The 25,068-nt window shown below is 39.0% G+C and overlaps 1 protein-coding gene across 17 annotated transcripts in view; it reads right to left on the reverse strand.

Moving 5' to 3' along the window:
* KANK1 (KN motif and ankyrin repeat domains 1) overlaps positions 1-25,068 on the reverse strand; it is a 203,834-nt gene that overhangs the window by 53,396 nt on the left and 125,370 nt on the right. For 14 of the 17 annotated variants that reach the window (XM_021064459.1, XM_021064463.1, XM_021064415.1 and 11 more), the window contains one exon: positions 9,689-9,808. In XM_021064459.1, coding sequence (XP_020920118.1) covers positions 9,689-9,725 — 37 coding nt within the window. In that variant the 5' untranslated portion in view covers positions 9,726-9,808. Of the gene's footprint in view, positions 1-3,008; positions 5,526-9,688; positions 9,809-25,068 lie in introns of those variants that run through there. The other 3 variants (XM_021064500.1, XM_021064523.1, XM_021064546.1) reach the window with 3 other exon arrangements.

Below are 25,068 nucleotides of genomic sequence, written 5' to 3' on the forward strand. Positions count from 1 at the left end.
GCCGGCCTACACCACAACCACAGCAATACAGAATTCAAGCAGCATCTGCAACCTACTCTGCAGCTCACAGCAATGATGGATCCTTAACCACTGATCGAGACCAGGTATCGAACCTGCAACCTCATGGTTACTAGTTGGTTTCCACTGCACCACAACGAGAACTCCCTCCATCTTTTCTATTTCTAATCTGGAACTATTCTCCCCTCGTCTTGTAGGAGATTCTTAAATGTGCTTGCTGAACAGAAACACTTGAAATGCCTTGGCCTAACAGCTGGTTCAAGAAAAAGGCTACTCACAAAGTGGGAAGGGAAAGGAAATTAGGCAGGATAAGCTGAATCAATGTTTTCACAAAATTATTTGCAAAGCTGATGGAATTCATCAACTAAGCTAAATATTGAGACTAAATTCAGAAAATCCCATGCCTTTCACTTGAGTCTATCTAACAAAGATCATGTCCAAAATGCAAAAGATGCCTCCAAGAAAGAACTGTGCCAAATCATTAAAATCACAAAAAAGGAGCCAAGATAAACTTGGTACTTGTGACAATTAATAGCAAATTGCTTCCATAAACTATTACTCTAGTACCGGTCCTTTAAATAAAGGTTTATATGGTAGAATGTAGCCATGTCCACAACCTCTGATCCCGCTGAGAGAAATGTCATGGACGAGTCATGAAATCTGGCTTGTCACAAACGAGACAAAGTAAGAGTACAAAGATTTAACTTTCAGGCTAAAAACAAATCCCATGAATACAACAATGTGCCTCTTGGCCCAGTTCTCTCTCATGTCGATAGTTTGGCTATTCATTCTGTCACGTAGAAAGGCCTGGTGAATGTTATAGACTATTATTTAATCTGAATTTTCAGCTATGGCTTTCTCTAAGACCTACTAGAATTAGAAATCTGGTCACTGTAAAAAAATTCCTTAAAATAGCTACATGCTTATTTTTAAGTTGTGAGATCACTTGTCCATATGGAACTACCAGCTGAGATCACTAATGCTATATATACACATGGGCTGCATATTTTAAACACTTCTCTTGTTTTCAGACTTCACAATGAACTTCAGCCCAAAAGCGGAACCAGGCTTATCCTAAAACATGAACATACTTTTCCAAAAGTATATGGAAATGAGTAAATCAGTTACAGCACACTCCAGAAATATCTAACAGGGCAGCCAAGACAGGAAAGAGAGAATCATTATTTTATTATCATTATTATTTTTTGACTTAGAACTTCTACAACTGTTTGAATGAATCTTATCAAGTCTGATTTCCTGGTTGGACTTTCTTTGAGGTTTTCAGACTTTTAGAAAAATCCACTCAAGGCCATTTTTAAATATGTTGCCAGAAAAGAGCAAGGATGTATTATCTTTGTGAGTTTGAGAACTATGGTAATTATTTTCCATGCCAGATCAAATCAAACAGCCTTTTATAGAAAAGGTTCCCAAAGCAGAGACTGTGAGTTTTAGTCACTCATTTTCCTCCAAGCCCATTCAAACTTTTCTCAGAAATTACACAGAGGAGATGAACAGGAATTATCCGGGACACAGGAAGAAGGAAGCTAATGGGCTCTATTAGCCCACCCAAAGTTTTTCCAGAAAGAGGGGAAGTGCATAATCAGAAACAAATGCCAATACTCACGATGGAAGTCTGCGGCTGAGCAGGGCACAGACTGTTCAGACCCTTGCAGGAAGGGCTGTTATAGTCCTTTGCCTCACCATGCAGTCTCAGAAGGATGGCAACAGTTTAAGTCCCTAACATAGCAAATCTTCCTGTTCAGTTTTTATTTTGTGCTTTTTCTTTTTTGTTGGCACCCACAGAGTATTTGGGCAGAAATGGACAAGTGAAGGGTATTTTTGCCCAGCATCCGGGACACGCGGGAACCCGGATTCTATCCTCCCTCCACCCAAGTAGGCTGGTACTCCTTGGGAGACAAGTCATCCTTCCCGGGCTTAGCTAGAGAGCTAATCGCCTGTCTGAAATCTGATGCTTAACCCATTAGGACTTGCTCAGGGTTTGAAGCAAAAAGCTTACAAGGCGAAGCTGGCTACAGGTTAAAACCAAAGCCTTGAAAGTTTGTAAAACAGGCAAGCCCTGACAAGGGAGCCACTCTTCAGAACCTCTTGGGGGCTGGATGAATTCTGGGGTTCTGATTAACCAGACAAGCAAGACTCCAAAACCCAGGGTCTCCTGTTTGTGGGTGGTCTTGGCATTTTAACAGTTATGAAATTCAAATGTAAATATTTCTTACTTAAAAAATATCTTCTCAAACACCATCACTGCAAGAAAATAAACTATTTCATTTATAAACTTCAGTGTGAAATTAGCCTTCAATAAACCAGCTTCATTTAAAGTTGAAATGCATAATCTAATTAAATCTAGTTATTAAACACATCAAATAATAGGATAAAACTGCATGATATACTAAAAATACATTATATATTCATAAATATGTATACACACACACACACATACATGGAATTAGAATATATTTGTTAATTTGGCTCTGTGAAACAATTCACACCAAGAAAAAAAAATAACCCTGTTGAGATGGTCATGTTATTTGTAATCATTCTACTTTTGGGTCTTATGCAGTTTTCTGAAATATTTACTTTCTTCTTGATCTGTTTAATTACAACATTTCTGAATTTTAATGGCAACAGAATGCCTTGAACAAAGGAAAAAGACTCAATATTCGACCTCAGGCTTAGCCTTGATGGCAAGTTGTATTCTGCCATCCGCAAGTAAGGAAGGGAGGTTGAACAGGAGAAATTCAAAAAGACCCTTGCTAGCTCTTACCTACATTTTTATGTTAGCCAACTAACACAGCACTTATGGGAAAATGCAAAGCACAAATAGGAACACACATTTAATCCTCTTGCAGAATGCATCAGGAGACCCTGGAAGGTCACAGCGGGTACCATGAATTAAAGCAGCCCCAGTTTCTAATCAGCTCACCCTCTGCCTTTGCAGTAATGCAAATGCAGAGGTCAGGTCTAAGACTCACCATCATGAACATACCACCTCTGCCATGCTCCGTGACCCTCTTTGCAGATGGTCTCAGAAAACACCAGGCTGGCTCCAGCCAGACCAGTCAGTGCAAACTGGTCTTGTACTTGACAAACAGCACGTAATTCCTGCTGTCAGGCTAACCGCAGTGGGCTCAGAGTTCTGTTTGAGAAATGCTCCTGCCCAGAAAAAATATTTACACAACAGAGAGTGGGCTGCACTGCACTGCAGCCTTCTACCTGCTTGCCACGAGTCTTTGGCTCTGTCTGATTGACCAGGTCTTATCAGTGGCCTTTGTACCTCATTTAAGATCAGCATGGAGACAAAACCTGTAGCCAAATAACTGACAAGGGTAACAAGATTTTATGAAAGTTATTATATGAATTTAAAATGACAGCCAAATATTTAATGTAGTTCAATAAGTATATTAAATGAGTAAAGATGTATTTGTCTGGAAAAATATATGTATATTTAGGCTATGAAAAAGAATAGCCAGAGAGGGAAAAACTACAATGAACTGCAAAGGCAAGTATTAGAAATAAAATAGTGATGGCAAGCATAAAAAGTCACTCCCTAATGCTCATATATCTATTTCATTTAACTGTCAGACACGAGGCAGTAATTCAATTCTTTTCCCAACATCACAGCATCCAACAGAGCCTGGCACAAAACACCTGAGCAGGTGTTTATTAGGTCATGATAGAGACAGCAGAACAAGAAGGATGGTGATTTCCCCTGATATCTGACCAGCACTTTCAGTCTTAAAAAGCATTTTTACAGTTATTGTTTTATATTTTCTTCACAACAATCCTGTGAAGAAGGTAGGACAGGTATTATTATCTCCATCTGACATATAACCACTTGTTAATTTGGCTTCTAAAGAAACTCTAAGCTCTAATTAAAGTTTCACAACATTAATTAGTGTTTACAGAGGTATCAATCAGTGCACCCAGTTTACAACATGATGCAGAAACTTGGGAAAAAGCAAACTATCCCTATCCCTAAATTCTGCAGAAATACAGCAATTTTCCTAACCAGTGACCCCAATTTATTTCCTACATAGCTATATAAAAAAAAAGAGAACAGTGAGTTATGAGCAATTTATGATGCTTGCTACATTAACAAATGACATTAGGGCACTCTTATTTAGTAAGACCATAATAAAATGTTTTAAATTAATGAAAACAAAACTGGACGAGTTAACAGAAGCAGGATGAAGGATCTGTGAAAAAGATAAAACGGTGACAAACAATGGATAATGAGGGGATGGGCAAAAAGAAGGAAGATTCAATCTGGAAGGAGTTCAAAGGGAAGGCTGCCAGATTTAGCAAATAAAAATAGGGGACATCCAATTAAACTTGAATTTCAAATAAACAAAGAATACTTTTATGGTATAAGAATGACCTCTATTTTATCTAGATACTCTGTTCACAAGACTTTGACTTCACTAGAATGTAAGATCCTTGAAAGCAGGGATTTTTGTCTGTGTTGTTCACTGCTCTATTCCCAACGTGCTTGGCATGTTGCAGGTGCTCAGTAATATCTGCCCTGTACTAGTAAAGTTTATTTCTTAAGCTTAGATGGCATGTACATGGGTGCTTATACTATAACCTTTATATATTTTGTATGTCTGAAATGTATAGTAACAAATTTTACAAATTACAGCATTAACTAACTGTTCTTATTTTAAAATCAGTACCTTTTACCCAAGCTAGCTGAAGGACTTAATGGGGAAGTCGGAGTGTAAAAGGACTTGCGAATGCTCCTTTACCCAGTTTAAATTCTAAACAGGGATGTGAATATGTGGTGATTAGTCTTCAGATATGTTTTGCAGCCAAGAGCACAGTTTAATTAGGCGGTGCTTTTCTTGCCTATTTTCTTTGGCATCTGCTTATTCCTAAAACCATGAAAAATGTTTCTTGTGCCAGGGCCCTGACTCTACCATCAGGTATGATTGCTTTTCAGGTTCAATGGAGCCCAAAGCAGTGATTTTTCAGGGAGTGAGGGAGGGTAGGGAGACCCCTTTTGGGCATAATACATCTAGGGGAAGTATAGTTTAAAAAAGCATATTTAACATTATACTTTATTTTTGGAAAATTAAAAAAACCCATATAATTTACTCCACATTTAAAACTTTAGTTGCTAAACTATCCAAATAATGTAGCTTTTTCTCATGGGAAAGATCAGTAATTAGCCTTCGTTAGCTGCCATAAAGCCTTCTTTATCCCATCTTAAGCCGTGCCTGTAAATGCTTCCTGTTAATTACATTTCAAAAAGTATATTTATAACTTGCACACTTTTGCACTGAGATTGGCTTTTTTGTTTTAAACAATGGGCAACTATTTGTTTTATAATACAGAATGACAAAAAAATATATAAAATGAATATTTGTATAATTTCAACCACATGAAATATATAAAATTTAAAGGCTATATATGGAAAATTAGCAAAACACTTATTTTTGGGTGGTTGGAGTACCAGTAATTCTTTATTTTTTGGAAAATACTAAACTTCTATATTACAAAATTTTCTCTAATAAGTATCTTACATATGTATATATATTATATAATGTATATATTTATGTCTGTATATATACACATGTATTTATACACATATATGTATATATAAAATTAAAGTAATTCTACATGACTGAGCCTCTAATCAGATTTACTTACAGACTTACAGAGGTCACGGTGACTAGAGTAAACAAAAACCTTCCTTTTCCTGGTCCAGACACCTGTCTGCAATAACAATTCATACTCTGACACCCCAGAAGTCACAAATCAGAGGGCTTTTCTTTTGCTTTCAGACTCCGTGCTCAGACCTGTTAGGCAAGACACCAGGTGAGGAAGAAAGGTTCTAACTGTATCATCAGACTTTAGGAACAAAGAGAAAGATGATACTTGAGGAGAAGTCAAGTTGGAAAAGGAATGAGGGGCACTTGGGGTATCTAAACCCTTGCAGAGCCACGGAAGGGTTCCAAGGCACCAAGGACTTCAAGCCCCCTTCCTGTGGGTGTGGGTAGGAATTGAGGGCAGGAAAGGGAAGGGAGATCATAGCATCAGAGGAGATTGAAACCTGCCACAACACTCAAGAAATTTCTCCATGTTTCAGTCTCTCCCCTTATCAAATATTTGATATTATCAAATATTACAAGCAAGTAATAATCCTGACTTCCTCCTTCACTGAGGAAAGTTAGTGAGCCATCATATAGGGATGAAAGTGGTGGTGATAATCGTATGATACTTTCATAGGATTACTGTGATGACTAAGTATGACGATGCAGGAAGGCATCTTGGTAATAGTAAGTGTTCATTAAATGTCAGATACTGTCATTCATATTCTATTCCTGACAGCAGACCTGAGCAGAATATATAAATGTCCAGAGAAGCTGAACAGGAGAAAGGACAGGAAAAAGAAGGAAGAGAGTAAGTAAGGTCAGTTGTCCCAGAATAAACTACTGGGTTTATCTGGTTTGGTCTGAGGGAGGCTATAGCATCTTGCTAGAGATGATGTCTGCAGCTGGGATTGCTGAAAATGGAAAAAGTCATGCATGGATGGGTGAGCCCACGACAGAGGTTTGTTTTCAGCTGCTGTTGTTATACAGTTTACGCAGCACATGTATGCATGTTTCTGGTGCTCTCATTGGTTCTAATCCTGCAGGTGGGTGTATTTACTGATATTTTACACATGGAAGAATAGTCCTGACCCATAATTCATGGTTAGTGCTGGAGCTGGGACTCTAATTCAGGTCTCCTGACTTCAATCCCACATTCTCTCCATTATCCAGTGCTCAGAGCCAGCAGAGCAAGGACTTTGGAATCAAGGGCTCCATGAGAATTCCCACACACAATTACTGCTTACAAACATCCTATTCAGCAGGTAACTCAAAAGAGTAATGAACACTTGGAGTACAGTTTTGGACAGGTTGTCATTTCCTATCATATACTGTCTCAGATTTTCTCTGCATTTGTTCTACAAGTGTCTCCAAAATCTTAATAAGCAATATTAGAATAGATATGCATACTATATAGGTCTCTAACATAACCAAAGTAGGAATTAGAATACAAGTCTTGGAAGTTCCCATGTGAAATAGGGGGTTAAGAATCCAAATTGGAAAGGAAGTAGTAAAACTATCACTATTTGCAGATGACATGACACTATACCTAGAGAATCCTAAAGACTCTACCAGAAAACTGTAAGAGCTCATCAATGAATTTGGCAAAGTCGCAGGATACAAAGTTAATATACAAAAATGGACTGCATTTCTATATACTAACAATGAAAGATGAGAAAGAGAAGTTAGGGAAGCAATCTCATTTACCACTGCATCCAAAACAATGAAATACTTAGGAGTAAACCTACTAAAGAAACAAAAGACCTGTACTCAGAAAATTATAAGACACCGATGAAAGAAATCAAAGATAACACAAATAGATGGAAAGACATAACATGCTCTTGGATTAGAAGAATCAATCTTATCAAAATGACTATACTACCCAAGGCAATCTACAGATTCAATGCAATCCCTATCATTACCAAGGACATTTTTGACAGAATTCAAACAAAATATTTTAAAGTTTGTTTGGAAGCACAAAAGACCCAGAATAGCCAAAGAGACATCCTTAAAAAGAAAAATGGAGCTGGAGGAATCAGGCTCCTGGACTTCAGACTATACTACAAAGAAACAGTCATCAAAACCGTATGGTACTGGCACAAAGACAGATATATAGATCAGCGGAACAGGAGAGAAATCACAGAATTAAACCCACGCACCTATAGCCAACTAATCTATGACAAAAGAGGCAAGAATATACAATGGAGAAAAGACAGCCTGTTCAATAAGTGGTGCTGGGAAAACTGGACAGCCACATGGAAAAGAATGACATTAGAACACTCCCTAACACCATACACAAAAATAAACTCAAATGGATTAAAGACCTAGACATAAGACTCTTAGAGGAAAACATAGGCCAAACAGTCTCCAACATAAACGACAGCAACATCTTCTCAGATCCACCTCTTAGAGTAATGACAGTAACAAAAATAAACAAATGGGATTTAACTAAACTTAAAAGTTTCTGCACAGCAAAGGAAACCCTAAACAAAACGAAAAGACAACCCACAGAATGGGAGAAAATATTTGCAAATGAATCGACTGACAAGGGACTAATCACCAAAATTTATAAACACCTTCTGCAGCTCAATACCAAAAAAACAAACAACCCCATCAAAAAAATGGGCAAAAGATCTCAACAGACAATTCTCCAAAGAGGACATACAGATGGCCAAAAAACACATGAAAAGATGTTCAGCGTCACTCCTTATTAGAGAAATGCAAATCAAAACCACTCTGAGGTACCACCTTACACCAGCCAAATGGCCATCATCAAAAAGTCTACAAACAATAAGTGCTGAGAGGGTGTGGAGAAAAAGGAACCCTAGTACACTGTTGGTGCAACCACTGTGGAAAACAGTATGGCGATTCCTCAGAAAACTAAAAATAGAACTACCATTGGATCCAGCAATCCCACGTCTGGACATCTATCCAGAGAAAACCATGACTCACAAAGACACATGTACTCCGATGTTCACTGCAGCACTATTTGCAATAGCCAAGACATGGAAACAACCTAAATGCCCATTGACAGAGGAGTGGATCAAGAAGATGTGGTACATATACACAATGGAATATTACTCCACCATTAAAAGGAAAGAAATACCGGCATTTTTAGCAACATGGATGGACCTAGAAATTATCATGCTGAGTGAAATCAGTCAGACAATGAGACACCAACATCAAATGCTTTCACTGACATGTGGAATCTGAAAAAAGGACACAATGAACTTCTTTGCAGAACAGATACTAACTCACAGACTTTGAAAAACTTATTGTTCCAAAGGAGACAGTTTGGGGGGGTGGGAGGATGTGCTGGGGGTGTGGGATGGAAATCCTATAAAATTGGATTGTGATGATCATTGTACAACTATAAATGTAATAAATTGAGTAATAATAATAAAAAAAAGAATCCAGTGTTGCTGCAGCTGCAGCACAGGTTGCAACTGCAGTGTAGGTTCAACCTCTGTCCTAGGAACATCTACATGGTACAGGTGCGGCAAAAAAAAAAAAAAAAAAATACGTCTTTATGATTCACAATATGGCTTGTTGCATATTCTTTTCTCTGAGAAAGTTACTTTAGTGAATATACCTTCTCTTCCCTCTCTTTCCCACTGTTGAGCAAAGTTAAAAGCTGCTTGGGAGTGGATACCAGGAATTGATTTTAAGCATTCAAACTCATTTCCTTTCTCATGGTTCAATCCCTCATAAAGAAGTGCAAGAGGAGTATATATTACATCTGCATAAGCATTCAGGATTTTACATTTATCTTTTAACACTCCAATAAAATTGACTTAGGTAATAATTTACCTAACTGATTTTTGTACATAAAGACTATGAAGATTAAAAACAACAACAACAAAAAAGAGGACTCTAAAGATTAAAGCAAATTTTCTAAGAGATTAAAACAAAACTTCAATGGACAGAAAAATGCTTTGAAATCCTGGTTATCTAGAGGCAACTTGCTATTATTTATCCATTATTAAAAAAGAAACAAATGACTTTGAGCAAAGACAAACAGATAGACACATACACACACACATTCCAGAGCATGGAGTTACCTGAGGCACAGCCGTTAACCTTTGTGGTGTGAGCCATGTTGGCTTGAATCCAATGACAGATCCAGAAAGGAGTGAGGAGTCATGCAAATTTTATGCATCAAGTTCCCAAACGCATTCAACCTGAAACAATAAAGAGAGCCCCATCAAAATGGGTCATTTAAAAATATGTACAACATTAAATCTTAGGCCTCTGTTTACAAAAACGACTGCTAACAGAGAGAGCAAATTGGAAGTGGGGGGAGACAGCCTGTGGATTTAGGGGGTGACTACCTTGGACCTGGCCACTTGGTGTTAAGAGAGGGACATGCCCCCAGATGGTACACCTGTGGACAGGCGTTGAAAGCAGGGCTCCAGGAACAATACTCCTATGGGAACAGAACTGCTCCAGAAACGTGACTTGTTAAGGAAGGTGGCCTTCAAAGACAAATGTGTATCAGTCTGTAGCATTTCATAAAGTATTCTGAGTTTTTAAATTTATCCTTCTTTCCAGATATTGGTTCAAAAGTTTCATTTACTCAACTACAATTTCAAAGCAGTTGTTGCACCAAATGTTCATGTTTTTTATTTTTTAATTAAAAATTTTTTTTGCTTTTTAGGGCTGCAACTGCGGCATATGCAAGTTCTCAGGCTAGGGGTTGAATTGGAGCTACAGCTGCTGTCCTACACCACAGCCACAGCAATACAGGATCTGAGCTGTGTTTGGGACCTACACCACAGCTCACGGCAACACCGGATCTTTAACCCACTGAGTGAGGCCAGGGATCAAACCTGAATCCTTATGGATCCTAGTCAGGTTCATTACCCCTGAGCCAAGACAGAACTCCTGTTCATATTTTTTAAAAGACTGACTTCATGTGAATTATTTTGCAATATCTCAAGTTTTTCACTGAACAGTCTTAAAACATAAATCTGATCCAGACAGCCCCCTCTTTTATTTTATTTAATTTATGTATTTATTTATCTTTTTAGGGCTGCACATGCAGTATAAGGAAATTCTCAGGCTAGGGGCTGAATTGAAGCTGTAGCTGCTGGCCTAGGCCACAGCAGCCAGATCCGAGCTCTATCTGTGACCTCCATCACAGCTGATGGCAATGTCAGATGCTTAACTCACTGAGTGGAGCCAGGGATCAAACCAGAGTCCTCCTGGACACTAGTCAGGTTTATCACCACTGAACCACAACAGGAATTCCCAAACAGTCCCTTTCTTTAAAAAAAATCTTCACTATCTCCCATTTTTCTGTTGGACAAACTTCAAATGACATAGCATGACATATGGTTTTGAAAGATTAGGGGTTTCATTAGGTAACATATTTCTTACTTTATATTGATTCTCTAATTAAAAATTAACTGAGATTACTACAAGATGACATTCCACCATCACAAAATTTAAAGTAAAAAAACAAGAAAAAAGGCAAAAAAACCCCACTGCTCCAAACTTTGCTTCTTCAAAATGCCTTTTGAAAAATGCTGACAAGGAAAGCAAACAATAGTACAGACAGAAATATTCCATTTTTCCAATGTGTCTAAATTCTCACTCTACACCAACAAAATCCAAAGAAATAGAGCTTAACAAATTCCAAGATGAGAAATAGTGTTAATTCAGAAAACCACATGAGTTCCCACCAAGAGGAAGATGCTAACATAGTAACATATCCATTTACCCTGGATTCTAATGCTGCCATTGACATGATTTAAAAGCTTTTAATAATACAGTAAAATTCTCAAAGTACATTAATACAAAAATTGTATTCTGCCATAACCTAACCTTGTTAAAAATATGTATGTACATATTTACACATCTGGTCAAAAAATGAGAACTAAATACACCAAAATGTTCATTGTGGTTGTCCTTCAGTGATGCAGTTATGGATGTTTTTAGCTCCTTCATTACTTTCATAATAATAATTATTAGAAAAAGAAACATTATATATTTCCTGTCAACTTTGGTTTTATTTGCTTTAAAACGCACTGGAGAAAGAAAAAATATTTTAAAAATTCTCTGTAAAAGGAAACTATCAGGCCACGGTCATGGAGATTATAAGTCAGAAATATAAGCAAATAAAAAAGGAAGGAAGAGGAACCGGCTGATTGCTTTGATCACAACAGAGTAAGAATTTCTTGCTGCTTAGCGAGGGAAATTTTCTTCAGTGTTTGAACGGGTTTGCACTATGGTTCAAAGCTAACTACTGCAGCTCAGTGCAGATTCTAAAGGACCGGTTTTCCACAGGCTGCTTCTGAAAGGCGTGCTCCTTTGCATGGCTTTTCCAGCTACAGTGACTACTGCTCAGCTTACCCACAGAGACCTGATTCTCAACCTCCCTCAGAAGGCCTCCCAGCTCCCTACTGGTCCCCAGTTTCTGTTTGGCAGCATACCAGGAGGACGGGATGGCTCTAATTTCTCTGACTCCGTGGCAATCACCTGACATTTTGTTGGAAACAGACACTGTTTCAGGTCCATAGCACTGAACTTAGAAAGAGCTAGCCGAATCAAAAGGCAGGCTTTAGGGATATAGTGAGCGTTATGTCTGACAGATGTAACTTTGTTAAGAAAAAAAGCTGGGGACTGGGAAAACTGAAGAAGAAGGAGAGAGGTGACGAGGGGGCAAAAGAAAGAAGCCCAGCTTCTAGAATTATTTAACTAATTATACGTTTAAAATCCAACAACAATAAAACCTAAGCAAAAACTGTTTACTGGCCCCCATCTAGCACTATATGTTTGTATTCTTGCTTCATAATGGCTTGTAAATACCGTCATTTAAACCCCTGAGGGCAAACAGAAGACAAGAAGAAACAAGCTGCTTGTGTTATGGGTGAATGAAGTATGTGTCAAGGTATTTGGATGGAGATGTGCCCAGAATCTTCCTAGTCAAGCTTCATAAACTGCAGTCCAAGGTCCTCATCTATTGTTGAACCTCTTTTACTTGGCAGAAGATCTTTACCTGAGATCCAAATTGGTATCTCCTACCCTCCCCCAAACTGAATAATAAAATCAAAATGAGGAGGAAGCCTAAAATTAGGAAGCACAGGCATATCACTGGTAAAATACCAAGACATGCCTGTCACTGGGTGTGGATTCTGGCAGTATCTGTGCAAAAACAACAGTTTTATATTGTGTATCGATTTTTCCCAGTTATTGTTCATGCCTGACAGGTGGCCTCAAACTGTGAGGACTCAGTCTTCTTGATGATATGCAGATTCTTATGTCATTGCATTGTATAAAACAGAAAAGGTCTGGTGGTGATCCATTCTCTATTGCAAATCAATAAACTGCTTCTTTTCCCTGTCAGAGAAGATTGCAAACTAGTAAATCTTAAGTGTACAATGGTGGCTTAGTTTTGCTTGCTAAGAAAAAGCACTTCTTTGAAAGGATTTCGGAAAATACATTAATAGAGAAAATAAGAATTTATCTTCTTGTCTATTTCAAGAGACTGATCTGCATGGAAGAACATTTTAGCAGCTCCCAAATATAGTGCAGAGAATAATATAGACACTGCATGAATTAATCCCATAGATACATCAGCTTAATACAAAACAGCTATGAAAAAGAGCTCATTGGGTCTTTTCTCAGAACACATTGATGAAAACAAATAACTGAAACTAAAATCTGACGTGCACTCTAGGCCATCACTGCCAAGCAATCAAAAGCCTCTGCCTTGATTGGAACCAAGATAATAATGGTGACAATACGGATGGGATGACAATGTTGGTGATAGCCAGTGTTTATAGAGCACTCAACTGCTATTAGTTATTGAAATCTAAAATGTCACCTACTCTAAGATGCACTGTTATTTTAGGTATCACTGATTTTAAAAAAGATGTTAATTAAATAGCAATAAAGTGCTTCTTAAAATTACATTGTACGATACATTCTCACTTCAGAAGTGTTAAAATGTGCATCTTGGAATTGGCAAAATTATGTCACCTTCAAGGCACTTTTAAAACCACTTAATTCAACCTCACAAGAACTCTGTGAAGTACTAAAATTCTCTCTTCCCATTTTACAGATAGGAAACTGAGGGACTGGGAGATTGAGAATTTGCTGAGGTCATACACTGATGAGGGAAAGAGCTACATTTAAAGCTAAGAATTCAGCTCTCTAGCTTATGTTCCAGGTCCTGCAATTAGTGATTTAGAATGAGGACACTATTGTTTAATAAATAAGAACTCACAGGCATAAGTGAGCGAGGTCCCTTTCAAAGGGTCTAAGGGATGTATATGCTTATTGCAAGGGTTCTTTGCTCAAATCCATTTTAGGTAGAAAGTTATGTTTCAGAATTTCATGTAATATTGGGTTTAAAGCAATTGTTCTTCCCACTTTCTTCCTTGAGATGACATTTTTAGAGCTTGAGGAGGTGCTCATACAAGACACGGGGAGAATCTTGGCACTTATCCATCACACTCTCTTCCCAACTCCACAGGATATTAGTCAGCTTGATTATCAACCTTGCTCCTTAGACTTTGTCATGAATGTCACCTGACTCTTTCAAAAAATTTAGTACTGAAAACTTTTTCTGCCACTGAGGACAGGTGGAGACTCTGAATGGAACTGAAGCAGTCTCAAAAATGGACAGCAATAGGACAGTGTAACTGGAACAAGAACACTGCGGCTCAAAATGACAATTATGAAAAGGGAAACAAAATTCTGATGCGCAAGTTCTGGAATGTCTTTTATAACATACAGTATTTCCTCTTTGCTTAATTAAAATTTAAAAAGCAGTATAAAGAACTTGACTTAAAATGTGAAAAAGACAAAACGTGCACAAAATTATCATGTACTATCTCATAATCCTAATATTGTCACTGTTTACCACCTGAGGCTATTTCTTTTCAATACAATGCCTATATGTATATTTTAGTTACCTTAACAAGTTTTAAAAACCTACAACATCCTAGGATTGGTACCATCTACTATTTTGTTTCTCTTTTACAGACATAAGATAAAGTATTAGGCTATTCCCAGAAGCTTACACACCAGTCTGGAAGCAGACAGAGACACAGTTACAGGAGAAAGCACTAGAACAGCAGTATATGCACTGCTTCACTCCAATCCACAGTAAGGTAGTTTTACTTTGCTCCAAACGGGTGAGAGTAGCTGAAAATGCATTGACAAGAAGCCAGATGATCTGAGTCTTAAAGGATGAATGTTTTTCAGGGAAAGAAAGGTGGAAGGGCATTCTGCACGTGTAGAGGCAGGAGACAAGAAAGCACTTGGCAAGTAGCACTGAGGCTAGGGTTTATAGGAAGGCATAGTTGTAAATGAAGGGAACTGCCTGAGAGAAGAATGACACAAGGAGACCAGGAAGTAAAGAGAAATCTAAAGGAAGCAGATTCTACCAAAACCAAACTGAAAAACATACATGACACGGACACAGAAATATCTTTCCCTATAAAAAAATGTGAAGCTCATTTCTTTCTTTAAATAAGTCAGTCTTTCAGTCATCCAAAAATCTGTTTATTGTATACCATCTATGATTGCCCACATAGTTCTGTCAAGAATTTAATTAAAAGTAACTTAATTAAAAGTATGTTTGAGTGCAAACCCTGGCCACAGTCCATCATGAGATTATCTTCCAGTGATTTCTAATATTGGATCCTACCACAGGATTGTGGGGTAATGTTTACTGGGCCTTGGTTATTTTGCAACCAAATTACCCAATTATGACCTAACCTTAGCTGGCCTCCCCAAATATAGGTGATAATTTTCCTGGTATGAGTGGGTCTATAGGTGGAAGGACATCTCAATTATCAATCAAGAATTAAATTAGAATCTTACCTGAATTTATAATATAGAAAAAAGGTTGGGATTTTCCCATTAGAAAAATTTTACCTATATTTATTCAGTTATATTTGCAAACTTATTCCATGGGGTAACATATTTAAGAGGCTGTGGGAGGTACTTCTATCATGGGAACAAATTAAAATGCAGAAAATAAAGAGAAAACATGGAAAAACAAACAATAAATTCATTCATTCAACCAATGAGTATCTGTGATTTGCCAGGCACTGTTTTTGGCACTAAAGATGCAGCAATGAACACAGCAGACACTTTCCACTCCCACATGCTCCCCAAATAATCTAACTAGAGATCTGTGCTTTGGGCCTAAAAATAATTTAGGTTCATAAGGTTTCTTAATAGATTAGCTGTTCTAAATGACAATTCCTTATCTTTTGTGCCTTATTTGAAAAGAGTTCCTATGGGTACCCAAGTGGGTGTGGATACCTCCAGCCCTCTCAAAGACCCTCCCCGCCCACCCACATCCACTCTACATCATGGAAGTACATCGGTGTCTTTCCAAGAGTGTGCATCAGGCAATGCCACCATGAACAGGTTAAAACCATCTTGGAATCTGCAAACGCTTTCAGAACCCTGCATGGCTCTGCTCCATCTGGGTTGCTAGGAACCACCCAGCTTCCTCAACACTTACAAAAGAACTAATGCTGGCAAATTTTATTTCTAGGAAATTTTCTGTGATGAAAGTTAATCAGATCGTAAACTAGGCTGAAACCAGGTAATCTTCTGCAAAAAAAAGAGGTAAAAGACAGTCTGCAAAATAGCAGATTAATGAAAATTAGAATTACTAAAGTTTTTTAGGTTTACCACTTTTACATTTTATGTTGACTTTGGAAGAAAGTAATGTTATGATGCAGCATAGGCACATGAAATAGTATTTCCTGACTTGCATTGGTTTGCCTCTAATGGGTTTAGGGAAAACAGGCCACAGCAGAAACCTGAAACTTGATTTTACAACTATGTCTGTAGTAGACAAGTCTTGCTCTTACTTAGCATGCATCTCTCCTGGTCATAGTTTATGAGATAAAATATCAGTGATTTTGCCTATTCAAATATAAAGGAACCAAATCAGCCACAGATGTGAGCGAATTCGTTTGGTATAGTTTGAAAGGCTTTTTGTTCCATTTCCTGTTGAAACTACTTTAAATGTACAGTTCTCATTTATTTAGTGCTGTAGAGACATTTTCCCTTTAGTTCCTCCATGACTGGATTCTTGCGATAGTCTCTGTGATTACTCTTAAACTGATCAATACTGTTAATAACAAGTTCAAGGGTGCCTGGGCCAAGTAAAGGCGGATCTTAACACTTCTTAGGTTCTTAACCTCCAAAGAATGGGTCTCAAACTGTTGTTTGCAGACCAGCAGTATCAGCAGATCTTCAGGGAACTTCTCAGAAATGCAAAATATCAGGCCACCCTAGCCCTACTGAATCAGGAACTCTGGGGGTGGTCCCCAGCAGTTTGGTTTTTAACAAGCCTTCAAGATGACGCCAGTGCAGGCCAAAGGTTCTCAAAATCACTGCCTTAAAAGATGGGATAATGGGGGGAAAATTATGTCCCTAAGGCTGCAAAAGCCAGGAATGTCCTCTGATTTTAAGAAAAATTATTACCCAGTGATTTAGAAGACATCCCTCATAATGCCTGACCATTTTCCATTCACTTATTCAAAAAAAGACTGTGAGGGAGTTCCTGTGGTGGCTCAATGGAAATGAATCTGACTAGCATCCATGAGGACGCAGGTTTGATCCCTGGCCTCGCTCAGTGGGTTAACGATCCAGTGTTGCCATGAGCTGGGGTGTAGGTCGCAGACTTGGCTGAGATACAGCATTGCTGTGGCTGTGGTGAAGGCTGGCAGCTGTAGCTCCAGTGAGACCCCGAGTCTGGAAACCTCCATATGTCACGTGTGCCACCCTAAAAAGAAAAAAAAAAAAAAAAAAAAGATAAAGGGACTTTCATCAAAATTCGAAGTGTTTTTTTTCCTTACTTTTATTAATTAAAAGAATGTCCCAAAGGCTTTGGGGCAGGAAAATTTTTATCTGTTGAGTTTATTAAGAGAGGGAAAAAGCAAACTGGGCTGAGAGGAAGAGTGAGCAAAGGCTAGATTATGAGATTTGCTGGGCCTTGTTGGTCATGGTAAAGAAAATGAGCTTTATTCTAAGTGCAGAGTAAAGTCATGAGGATTTTAAAGCCAACGAGTAACATAAATAATCTTATTTTAAGTGGTTTGCTTAGGCTTTTAATCATCTTTAAGGAAAGGAAGGTTGGGGCTTCTTTAGTTATATTATTATGGGGAAAGGACACTGGACCTCCCAGAAATGGTTTATTCAGATAAGCCCTTTGATTTTACTTTTTGAAAAAATTTACTTTCTACTCTTTAGCACAGAAAGGCTCAGCTGTGCCAACCAAACAGAAACTTGCCAGATGTGCTCATGTTTTCCCCAGAAGACACACGTTCTTAAAGAGAAACTTAAAAGAGGTCAAGTGCCTAGCTCAGGAGGTACTTTATAATTTGCTGCCTGATAGAAATTCCCAAAACGTTAAACTCTGTTTTCAATATAGCATATGTATGTCAAATGAAAATGGTTATAGGAAAAGCTATAACCAGAATCCAAATCCAGCAATTTAAAAAAGAACGTTCCACTGTACCCCAGCCATATTCAAGTTCAAGCTGCCCTTAACATGTCATACAAGCTATTCCAGTCCTGAATGCTGCTTTCCTCAGTTAAAACAAATCTTGTTTATGCTTTTATCTTTTTAATACGGACTCAGAACATTCTCTGCTATTTTACTGTCTTGGGCTTTCCAGCTGGGACATGCACACTGCTTTCATGACAGTGCAAAAATCCAGCTAATATTCCTCTACCCACACTAGGGGCCAAACACTAGGAAAGGGGGTGGTGGCATTGGCTTCTGCCTTGGAGATTTTGTGTTAAGATGGGTAATGACTGAGAACACTCGTTTCCTGCTGGCATCCCACTCCACTGAGGGATACTTTGGATAAGAGCAATATGGTGACAACTAGGTCACGCCCAGGAGGGAAATTTGACCCCTGGTCAGCATGGGAACGGAGGACCCCTAGGGTCATTCCCACCAATTTCAAATGGGCAAAGTCCACAGAAGTGTCCTCTGAGGGCCATCAATCAGCCAACACTGCTGCCATGTTCAGCTGGGAAATCCAACAGGCCGAGGGAAGCTGCTGTTGCAGCTTGAACTGAAATCCCTCCCTCCTCACTCAAGGTGCCTATTCCTTGCCCCACTTTTTCCTTCTCCTTCTAAAAATCTCTGACAGTAATGTTTCAACTCTACTACGCTAGGAAAAGTGCCAGAGCATGGAACATGTCAGAGAGAAGGCTCTACCCCTCACCCAGGACAGAAAGGTTGAGCTCAAGCCAAAACAGAGGCTGAAGCCATGTCCCAAGAGCACTGGCTCACAGAGCACACAGTCTGGAAGCACTATGGAGCCAAATGCCATCAGCTCCTGAAGTGAAGGCCTCGGGGCATTACTGAACATCCAGGCTGGGCAGTAATGACTAGTGGACAGGGTCTGAGGCGATGAGGAAGCTACAGGGCAAGATCCCCCTTCAGAAAGACAGCAAAGACTGAGATCCAGACATAAGGGGAAAAAGGCCTGTTAGTACAAGTCCATGATACTAAGGCAAAACTAACTTACCAACATTTATTTGAAACTATAGTGGAGGTATGGAGAAGCAAAAGTAAAAATTTCTAGCCATCAAGGGAAGATAAATGTTCATTAACGGCAAAATATCTACTATTTCTGGTTTAAAATGTCTGACTGACATCTATGCTTTTATTCATTCCATAATTTAAAAAAAAATAAAATTTTCATGGCTGGGCATTTACAACTGTTGGTTAAGCCCCTTGCTCCTCCAAGTGTGGTACCCAGGTCAATAGCGGCATCTGTAAGACTTAAGAAAGTAGAATCTTGGGCCCGACTATAGACACACTGAATCACAATCTGCATCCCAAGAAGAAGCCCAGGTGATGAGTACACAGGTTGAAGTGGGAGAGGCACTGGCTTAGTCTTGTTTTCCCCATCAGGCCTTATGCTTCTCAACAGGTTATCTTCTATCCTGAGGGACCCATAGCAGTGGTTTACAACCTCGGTGGATCACTGGAATTACTGGCCAGGTCCAAGCACAGACCAATTAAATTACTCTCTGGGGTTGGGACCCAGGCAGAAGTTTGTTTTGGCCTCATCTACAGCATGTGGAAGTTCCCAAGCAGGGATCAAACCCATGCCACAACAGCGACCCAAGCTGCTGTAGTGACAATGCCAGATCTTTAACCTTCTGTGCCACAGGAGAACTCCAGAAGTATTTTTTAAGGCTCCATTAGAAGATTCCAATGGCTATGTTTGAGTCATTGGTCTATTCCAGGGGTTCTCAGAGTGTGATCCCTGGATAAACCACATTTCCACGGAACTTGACAGAAATACATTTCTTTCTTCCTTCCCCACTTCCCTCCTTTCAGCCTTCTCTCCCTGCCCCTACCCCCACCCCACCCCACACCACACACACACACCACACACACACGCACGCACACACCCAGACTGAGACTATGCTTATAAAAAGAGAAATTGGTAAAACCTCAAAAGTTCTCAGAAGGCAAACCTTCTGGTACCTCTTTAACACAATTTATTTAGCACCTAAAATAAAAATATTTATATTTTATAAATAAGGCCTAAAACTCATTTTGCAATGAAAATGAAAGCCTGGTAGAGACATGCCTAGGGACTAAGGGAGTCATAGGGTCAAAGCGTGCATGGGTGAGGAGACTGTGAGTCAGAGTGGTAGGTAAATTCTACTGTTCCATGGTGATTGCAGGGTTTACCTGATAGCAATAGCGTTTCCCCAAATCTGATAATGCAGCATCCCAAGACTCTCCCCAGAGATTCTGAGTCAGTGAGTCTGGCACGGAGTTGGAATTTATATTTTTTCACAGTTATCTCCAAGTGATTCTTGTTATCAGAAAAGTTTGGAAAACACACTGCCTTATAGGACCTCTACTCCCTAGGTCACTGGTTCTCAAAGTGTGGCCCTGGACCAGTTGTGCCAGGATCACCTGGGAACTAGAAATGCATATTCCTGGGCCCCACCCTGAACCAATGAATCAGAAACCCCTCAGGTGGGCCCAGTGGTCAGTGTGTTCATAAGTCCTCCAGCCAATTTGAAAACCAGGGCACTAGATTATTTCCAAAACTCACATACATTTTAAGTGGAAATGACCTGCTCTTATTCAAACATCTAGTTTTGGTGAGAAGTATAAAGAAATCCTGGCCTCATCCTGGGCCTCACCTGGTCTTTCTTATGGAAGGAACTGTCCTCTTGCAAAGAACAGTGTGAAAGAACACACTAAAGACAGTCTTTGGTTGTAATCATAAATTACTTGCATGGATGGAACAGAGTAGAGCACACTGCCAAGATGAAAGCAGTTGCACCAGTATGGTAGGAATTTTATTTAGAAATATCATAAACTTTTACTTTTATTGAGAAGTTAATCTAACAGCAATAGGAAACAAAGACAACATTAATGTGATGTCTAATGTGATGAGGTGTCTGGATCTTCCCAGTTCCTGTCCTTTCTCTCTCCCCATAGTACTGTTTTGTCAAGAAATCTTTACCACAATGGTATGAAAATCAGTGCATAGTTTCAGTCTGTCCAAATGCAACAGAATTACTTGAAACACAAGGAATACAAGACAAAGAACATTCACAACAGTGACAGGTTTCAGAGGGTTCCTGAACCCTCCCCCAATAAAATGCAAAGTTTTGTGGCTTCTAGCAAACCCATATTGTTAAGGAGAGATTTTTCTGCTTTATGAGGTATCCCAAAGAGGCCAGGACCCAAGCAAAGTCAGGAACCTCAGAATTTTCCCATATTTCACAGGACACAGATCCGGAAAAAGGCCTAACAATTTAATGTTTTAACTTGATAGAGAAAACCCAGTCCCTTATCTGGAGATCTCTTCTTCTCTGGTGTTTAAGGCCGCTTGTGAGAACTGTCATCCATAACAGTAGAACTCAGTGAAAAGCAAAAGAGCCGCCCAAGACTAGGAGTCTGGGAACTGCATTTTCATTGCAACTTGGCCTGGAACTACCTCCAGGGCTCTGAGAAAGTTCCTTAAACACTCTGGGCCTCTAATTCTTCATAGCTGGACTAGGACAGCCCTAATGACACCACCAGGCCTGACAGACATTCAGCAAGTCTGTTCTTCTAAATCCTGGGTTCAAGGGGCAGATGAGGCCCTGGTGCTGATGTGGCCCAATAGAGGAAGACCATAAGGGACCTTGTGTAAGGTCAGCAGGACAGAGATGGTGCCTCACAAGTCCCAAAAGCACCTCCTGGCACAGCACTGACCAGTCAGAGAGTTCCCACCACTCACATCAAAGACACACTGAAAGAGCCGGGCTCTTGCTTCTCCTCCAACTCAGCTCCCAGAGTGGCTGCTTTTTTGCTGAACCTTCCAAATTATCTTTCCCCTCTCCGTATAACAGTACTAAATTTTCAACAATAAAAGAAGTGTAAAGAGAGAAAGTGAAAAGTCAGCTATAATTCCGCTAATGCTGACACTTTTGTAGGCAGCTTCCCAAATCTTCCCCGTGCTTATATACACGTGTACCCATATAAATATCTTCCAAATGTTATTTTATTTAACATTTATTATAGTCATTGTTTTAATACCTACATCTGTTCTTTTAATGTGTGCATAGTGTTCCCTTTCATATTTGTGCTAATTTCATTTGACCTCTATTTATTATTGAATATTTAGATTCTTTCCAATGTTTTCATATTACAAACTCTTTGAGAAACATACTTTTACATAAAGCTTTGTGTACTTGTCCAATAATTTGCTGTGGATGAATTACAAAAAGTGGATTTATGAGATGAAAAGACAGAGTTTGATTGCAAATCAACTATACTTCAACTAAAAAAAAAAGATAGAGTATGCACATTCTGATGGATACTGTCAGGTTGCCCCGCAGAAAGGTGCCAATTTAAACTCTCCCCAAAACCCCATGGGAGCGCCAATGAAACTGGACTCCTGTGCCTTTCATTGTTTTTACTATAGCAAACACGCCCTCAAAACAATGTATCTCTTTGAACATAATTAATATGTTTTCACTAAATTTGAACTTAATAATAGCAATTTTAGCTGCTCAACATGGGATTCTATGTTCGTTCCTTCATCTTTGGCTCAGAGTAATTTATATTGCATAAAACTCAACTCCTGGAAGGACAAATACCATGTGGTATCATTTATATGTGGAATCTAAAACATGGCACAAATGAACCTATCTACAAAAGAGAAACAGACTCATAGACATGGGGAACAGACTTATGGTTACCAAGGGGAAGGGAGGATGGAGTGGGGTGGACTGGGAGCTTGGGGTTAGTAGATGTAAACTATGACAATTACAATGGATAAGCAATGAGGCCCTACTGTATAGCATGGTATCCAATTTCCTGAGATAGACTATGATGGAAAATAATATTTAAAAAAGAATGTGTATATATATATATATATATATATATATATATACACACACATACATATATATACATCCATACACACACAGACATATATATGACTAAGTCACTTTGCTGTACAGCAGAAATTGGCACAACATTATAAATCAACTATACTTTAATTTTAAAATATATATTTAGGAGTTCCCATCGTGGCTCAGCGGTTAACAAACCCGACTAGCATCCATGAGGACACAAGTTTGATTCCTGGCCTCGCTCAGTGGGTTAAGGATCCGGTGTTGCTGTGAGCTGTGGTGTAGGTCTCAGACACGGCTAGGATCTGGCATTGCTGTGGCTGTGGTGTAGGCCAGCAGCTACAGCTCTGATTGGACCCCTAGCCTGGGAACCTCCATATGCCGCAGGTGCAGCCCTAGAAAGACAAAAATAAATAAATAAAAATAAATAAATAAATAAAATACATATTTAAAAAACCTCAACTCCTATATAAAACATTGTTTCTGGTTAAGTTTATAGAAAAAAATCACTTCTCTTTTGCAAAAGTCTGAGGATGAGTAACCCCTGACTGACTCAGAGTACTTCTTGACCTACTACATGACAGGAGGCTTGATGTGTCAGAACAGAGACATGAATAAAATTCCAGACTTCTGTTCTAAGATGAAGGGGTGATGGGGTTGAGAGAACACTTAGTGGAGTACTCACAGCTGGATCCAAAGTACCTTCTGGAACAAGCACTCCCTCATCCTCTCAGAAGTGGTATCTAATGCAAGCCCCCCCAACCCCCGCCGCCAAAAAAAAAAAAAAAAAAAAACCCAAGCACATGCTTAAGGAGAATGCTGCAAATTACTGAAGAAAGTTCTGTGAGGCCAGAGCCCTTAAATTAGTATTAGAGAAGCAGAAATCAAAAAATTTTTTGAAGCCATGGAAAAAAGTAATTTTTTTAGAAGAAAGAGAACCAAGAACAAATTCATATATTCTAACAATACTTATTTGGGAGGCGCCCTTAGAGAAATAAAACCATACTCTTAAAGACATGTTTTAGAACTGAAAAGGGCCCTGAAAACCACCTAAGTCCAAATTCTTCTTTTATAGATGAAGGATATTTTGTAAAACAACAGAGGTTAAATAGCCAGAGAATAGTCACACAAAGTAGTTAGTAGTAGTCTCTGTCTTTATTTAGAACTATGACGAGAGGAAGGCACATCACAGCTTTTTTCCTAGGATGGAAGCAGGCAGGAATGGAACTTCTGAACTTCCTCTAACTTCCTATTTATTTTCTTAATATTTTGCTCCTGACTCCTTCCCTCATAACCCTTGGTAGATGGAAAAGGAGCCACTTACTGGAACTCCAAGTCCATGAACTGTATATTTCTTTTTCCTTCTCATTAGTAGGAACTTGGGCCTCTGTAGGGGACACCTTAAGGTTTTTAAGGGAAACAGTATTTAAGCCCTAAGTGTGCCTCATTCTCATCTCTCACTAAGATAAAGCAACTCCTGAGAGCAAAGGGTCTCTTCTGCCTGTGTCACTGTGACTTGCCTGCGGTGCAAGAGTGACATCCAGAGTCAAAACCTATCAAAGCACTCATTTGCTGACAACTTCCTAGATAGGCAGTGGCCTGAGGTCCAGCAGCAACCAGCATCCCCTGGAGCTGGTCACAAATGTAGAATCTTAGGCCCTCAGCCCAGAACCTACTGTCCCAGAATCTGCACTTCAACAAGAGCTCCACATTAAAGTGTGAGAAGCACTGTTTTAAGGGAGATCTTTACACCACTTTTGCCTTTCTATTAGGTAAAATGGGGATAGCAGTAAAATGACCCATTCCACTGATTTTTCCTTATTTTGCAATGAACTTTTTTTCAAACTGCTGTACTCTGAAAATACTGGGAGACTGCATATGCTAAGATATTAAGGTATCCTCTTGATTTTTTTTTTTTAATTGAAGTATAGCTGATTTGCAATGTTGAGTTAGTTTCAGATGTATGGCAAAGTGAGTACAGGTGATTATAAGATTACAAGATATTGAATATAGTTCCCTGTGCTATTCAGTAAGTCTATGTTGTCTACCTTCTCTTGACCTTTATAAA

This window comes from Sus scrofa, chromosome 1 (genome assembly GCF_000003025.6).
Source record: "Sus scrofa isolate TJ Tabasco breed Duroc chromosome 1, Sscrofa11.1, whole genome shotgun sequence".
Lineage (NCBI taxonomy): Eukaryota > Metazoa > Chordata > Mammalia > Artiodactyla > Suidae > Sus > Sus scrofa.